General features: G+C 47.1%; 1 protein-coding gene across 1 annotated transcript in view; it reads right to left on the minus strand.

Moving 5' to 3' along the window:
• Positions 1 to 6,000, minus strand: part of Coro2a (coronin 2A) — a 75,715-nt gene that overhangs the window by 14,319 nt on the left and 55,396 nt on the right. The window contains exon 3 of the mRNA XM_004645218.2: positions 2,568 to 2,684. Within this exon, the coding sequence (XP_004645275.2) occupies positions 2,568 to 2,684 (117 nt within the window). The remainder of the gene's footprint in view (positions 1 to 2,567; positions 2,685 to 6,000) is intronic.

Consider the following 6,000-nt stretch of genomic DNA (forward strand, 5'->3'; position numbering starts at 1 on the left):
TGTGGATTTATTTCATTACTTTACAATTTTTTTTTTTAAATCTTTCATTTATTTGGTACAGGGTCTTGCTACAAAGCTTGGACTTGTAGTGATATTCCTGTCTCAGCCTCCCCTGTGCTGGGGCTACAGATGTGTGCCACCATGCCCAGTTTTGGTGGCTGGCTCACGTGGGGCCGGCATGGCATGTGGTACGGGAGATTGAACCCAGGTCCTTGTGTTTGCCAGGCAGGTGCTTAGCCCACTGAGCTCTCTCCCTGGCCCCGATTTCACTATTTTTTTATGGGGAAATTTGCTTTGGTACACAAGTGCTTTGGACTACAAGCATGTTTCTGAAACAAACTACTTGCAAACCAAGGTTTTCCTGTTCACAAGTTTTTCAAGCAAACAACTGTTCTTTCAGTTCTAGGACATGGACTGTCTGGAGTAGTACAGGCTGTAGATAAAGTGGCTGGTGAAGTCATGCCTGCACAGAGCTGCTCAGGCAGGCCAGGCTCCGGGCTAGGCTGCTTGGGAATACAGGCACACCCCAGCAGAGGATGCATGGCCCCCCACACTTCCCAAGACTGGAGGCTCATTCCTGCCCTGGGTCCTACATGAAGTCACAAAAGGAATCTGCTGCCGCTTAAATCTTAATCATTGTGTCAGCTGCCTGACTCCTGGCATGTCCAGGAAGGGATAGCGGTAGGTCATAGGTCTTTCTTCTTCTTTTTCTTTTTTCTTTTTTTTAAATTTTTTATAGGTCTTTATTATAAAGAGTTTTCAGGAGCCTCAAAGCATGCCCCAGAGGGCAAGTACTGCCAGATGCCTACTTGCACTGGGACAGAACCTGCTTCCATAAATAAGGCCCGATTGCCCCTTGGGTGAAACTGTCATTGATGTTTCTCAGCAATTTTCCACACAGACACTGACACAGGTCCTCTAGAATTTTTGGATTCCTGAGCTGCATGTCTATACTCCTAGCTCAGAAGGCTGATGGGAGAGGACCATGAGTTCGAGGCCAGCCTGGGCTGCACAGTGACGCCCTGTCCAAAAAAATGAAACAAAACTTCCTGTTTCCCTTCCTGATAGAAGTTTCAGCAATAAGACTTTAATTCCCTTTTTAAACCTTGGCTACCAGACAACTCAGAGCTAAAGTAAGAACTTAGCACTGCTACCCCACACAGCTGATGTTTCTGGGATTTCCTTACTTTCTCCATCTGTGCTCTGGCTGTTGCTCTCAAGGGAAGTGGCAGAGCTCTGGAGAGGGAGAGAGAACAGGCTCCGGAGTCAAGTGCACCCCAGCGCGAAGTCAGGGCTGCCTCCTACCAAGTGTAATTTGGGAAAGTCCCTGCACCTCTCTGATCTTTGGGTTCTCCATCAGGAAAATATCCTACCTTGTGGAGTTGCGGGGAAGACCGAAAGGATAAGTGCTGTTCAAATCAGGAAAACAGGACTGGCCAGACAACTCAGTGGATTACAGCGCCTGCTTAGGCAAGCGCAGGGACCGGGTTCGATCTCTGGGACCACATGCCGTGTCTGTCGGCCCTGCCCCCGGGGTGCACTGAGATATGACTGAGACTGGGCACGGTGGCACTCACCTATAATCACAGCACTTGGGAGGGTGAAGACAGAAGGATATTATGAGTCTGATCTGTGTAGTGAGACCCTATACTAAATACATTAAAAATAAATAAATAAATAAATAAATAAAATCAGGAAAACAATGGGTAGCCGGGCGTGGTGATGCACATCTATGATCCCAGCACTCAGAAGCCTGAGGCAGGAGGATCATTGTGAGTTCAAAGCCAGCCTGGACTACATAGTGAGACCCAGTCTCAAAAATAAACATACAAACAAAAACAATGGGTCCACAGAAATGGTCCTATGACCTTCATCCTTATTTTAGTTAGCTGATCACCTCCATGTGTTTTATTTTAAGCTATAACCACTATATTTTACAAAGAGAATGAATATGTTATACAGAGTGAATTTCAAGTAAGTTAATATTAAACACTGAGGGGACAGGGACCATGTCCCTGGTACAGAATAGGAGCTCAGAAGCATTGATGGAGTTGGGCGTTCTGGGGTGCACCTGTAGTCCCAGTTACTGCAGAAGCTGAGGGGGGAGGACTGCTTGAGGCCATTCTGGGCAACACATCCTTGTCCTAAAAACAGTTGGTAGGACAGACCTTTCTGGGTTCTATATTCACACACTTTCCATTCCCACCCTTTCATGGCTCACTTTTCCACTGCCTGTGAGATTTAGTAGATTCTGACCACAATAAAATGCCCTTAAAAAAGAGAAAAGATTATCCTCATAGCATTTTACAGCTTCTCCAGAGGCTGTGCTCCCACTGCCACAGGATCTTCATTAGCTGCGCTGGCGCTCCAGTGCTCATGTGATAGGTGGTCCAGGCCCAGAAAGAGGAGGGGTGGCCCCCGAGCTCCAACTACCCCAACCCTCTTGTCTCTCTTCTGCCCCTTCCACAGTAACCTCACTTCAGGGATGAAGTAGTCGGGGCCACCACAAGGGGAATGCAGACACCTCCGACCCCTAGGCCATAGAATCACGCCCAGCTGACACTCACCGTGGCATCTTCAGAGCAGGAGGCGATCTCGAAGTCATTGAAAGGGTTCCACTTGATGTCTAGGATGTTCCCTCTGTGCCCGCAGACCTTGGGGTAGTGGGGGTCCAACTTTCCTGTCTGCAAAACAGTGCCCAGAGAGTTGGAGAGAAGACTAATGTGACTTTAGAAATCTGGACAGTCAGCTCGCCAGCAGTCACCGAGGAACCAAGCAAACCTAAGGGCCAGAACCGGTGTGAATCGAGGCTTGGCCACTCCCCATGTGGTTCCGGGGAGGAGGTGGAGGAGTCCTCGCTTATCTGAGCCTCTCTGTCCTCCTCGGGACAGCGGAGGAAGTAATACGTATTTCTCAGGTTGGTGTGAAGATCACGGAGCTGAGGGGCAAAAGGTCCACGGAGCGCCTGGCCTAAGGCAGGTGGGTGGGCAGCGCTACACGGGCGCTGAGTGCGGGGATGCGCCAAGATGCAGCCCTGGGGAAACAGCTTGCTGGTTCCTCAGAAGATTAAACAGAGCTACCACAGGACCAGCGATTCCACCCGGGGTGTACAGCCAAGAAAGAGGAAGACACAGACCTCCAGACACACTGTCCACTGAGGTCCACAGCAGCATTATTCACAATAGCTCCACAGTGAACACAGCCCCGCTGTCCAGTGGCGGATGGATATATAGTAATGTTGTGCATTCGTGCCATGGGGTTTTCCCCAGCCAGAAAAAGGACTGAAGGCCCAATGGCACACTATGCCATGAATGACCTCGAAAGCATTATGCTAAGTGAAAGAAACCGAAGTAAAAGGCCACATAATACACGAAGTGTAGAAATGATTTAGTAATGATAAAGAGGAAAGGTAAGAAATGCTAGTATGAGGGAAATTTTAATAACATTAACATACTATTTGCATGGTATAGAATAACACAGTTATTGGCAAAGCATGGACTGATATCTAAATATTAATTCTTGCAATATTATTGTCTGGTTCTGATTTATATTTGATTGTAACATAGTAAATACTGCAAACATGTACTAACAAAAAAAGGTACAGGGGCTGGGGAAATAGCTCGGTGGTCTAAACACCTCCCTGGTAAGTGCAAGGACCCGGGTTCAGTCCCCAGGACTGCATGCCTTGTTGGCCCTGGAACCCCGGGCATGCTGTGTGGGCCCCAAAACTGGGCGTGTGGTACATGCCTACAGTCCTAGCACTGGAAAGACTGAGACAGGAGGATCACTCTAAGTCTGAACTGTGTAGTGAGACCCTGTATCAAAAAAAAAAAAAAAAATAGGTAAAGCTCTGGGAACACAAAATAAAGTAGGTCAGCGCTCTGACAACACACAGCTTGCTCCATGGTGCAAATAAACGCATGGTGGTACACATGAGGGCACAAGACCACCCCATGTTGGTGTGTGTGATAAAGGTCAGCTGAATGAAAACGATAAATGAATAAATCTTGAAGTATAACTTGATTATAACCTTCGTAACATACATGTCCAATATCTTGTCAGACAGCCTTCAAGCAGAAGTTATTCTGTTTGCTCAGATCTTTCCCTAACAGGTAATGAATCAAATGACTACTTACCCAGGTTGACACTGAATTTGCTTTGGTGAAAGAAAATCCGAAATATGTGAAGGGAGTGTTATGGAATGAAATCTGAGTTCTCTGTTTTGAAAAAATAGAAAAAGCTCAACTAGGAAAAAAAAGAAAAAAAAAGGCCACATAGTAGCTGGGCACTGTGGTATGCGCTGGTCTGTAGCCTCTGGTGGAAACTGAACCCTAGGTCTCCTGAGCCCAGGAGTCTGAGGCCAGCCTGAGGCAGCACAGTGAGACTCTGGCTAAAGAACAACAGAAACCCAGACATTGTCGTTCCACCTGAACTATGTACAGATGTAGTTTCAGGGCTTGAGCAAATTAACCCATCTCTGCACGTGGTATAGAGTCCTGACTGATGTACGTTAAAGTCTGGAGTAAATTCATGGAGACAGAAGACAGATTAGTGGTTGCCTAGGCTGGGGACAGATGAGATGGAGTGACTGCTAATGAGTGTGGAGTTTCCTTTGGGAGTGGTGGAATTATTTTGAAATTGGGTAGTGATGACAGTCACACGACTCCGTAAATACACTAATATCCCTCGCCCTTTACTCTTTGAAAAGGTGAATGTCATGCTGTGTGTCCTAAAAACACAGGACATCTCCCTCCCTTTCCTACTGAGAATTCCTATACAGGTTTCAATAGGGACACCCAGGTCTTGTGCCCCTGCCACATGGTCCTGAAGCTGATTTCCAATGCCACCCATAGACTTGGATTTCCTGGGGCCAAGGGACAAGCACACTAGTAAAGTCAAAGAAGCATGGGATTGATGGAAACAACCATTCCTTCTGCACATCACTCCACATTGCCCTGGTAAAACAATGACCAGGCTCAGGCCAGGTTGTAGCCATTGCCCACACCCACTGCCCACCTTCAGGTGCGTGAGCTATCCACCAGGATGCTCCCAGACCTCTGTCCCCATTAGTAAGAAGTCAGCTGAGAAGAGGAATGGCCCATATCCATCCACTGAGCAAATATCCATGAGGCATCCAAGGACAGGCCCTTTTTAAGGTGCTGCCTGTAAGGTGAGTATGAGACATGGTTCTTGACCTCGAAGAATCGGTAGTCTCAGGACTTTTTACAAAGGAACTTTCTAGAACAGAGTAGACTCAGGGAACTCTCTGCTTTCCTCTCTTTCCTCTTCTTGCTGACTGTGAAAAGCACCATTTTCTTTTTTATTCTGGGCATCAAAATCAGGGCCTTGACCATGTTAAGCATGGACTCCAAAACTGAGCTATCCCACTGGTGGTGACCTCACTGGGACTCCATGAATTGTGACTAAGCAAAGGCACAGTGGTGGTCCCTGACCTTACTTCACAAGGCTATGAAGTGAGCAGCTGCCACGGTGATGGACACAGGGTTCCCTAGGTAACCTTGGCAAACTAGGAAATGCAGCCAGTCCGCCCCCCTCCCCCACCCCCCAGCCAGCCCAGGCCCCCAGCAAGGGGGTTCACGTGTTTGTTCTAGGAGCTTGTGATCAGAAGGGGGTGGCCCTGGGCTCTCCTCTGCCTAACTCAGATTTCTCCCCTGGGGAAAAAGGAATTAGACACCTCAGAGTACAATGGATCCCATAATGAGGGGTGAGGAACACTGGAATGGCCGTTATTTGATTTACAAGAGAAAGAACAGTATATGTGATGAAAGTATCAGTGTAATATTAAATTTATTGAAGTTGAGGTTATGTGATGAATATTCCATTTAAAAGGAAATGGTACAAGGGTCTGCTCTCTAGAATCTATAAAGAACTAAAAAACACCAGGGACCCAAAATTTAAAGACCCAATCCAGAAATGGGCATCTGAGATGAACACACGCTTCTCAGAGGAAGAAATTAAACAAGCGAATAAATATATGAA

The sequence above is a fragment of the Octodon degus genome, unplaced genomic scaffold (assembly GCF_000260255.1).
Source record: "Octodon degus isolate 3935 unplaced genomic scaffold, OctDeg1.0 scaffold00221, whole genome shotgun sequence".
In the NCBI taxonomy this organism is placed as follows: domain Eukaryota; kingdom Metazoa; phylum Chordata; class Mammalia; order Rodentia; family Octodontidae; genus Octodon; species Octodon degus.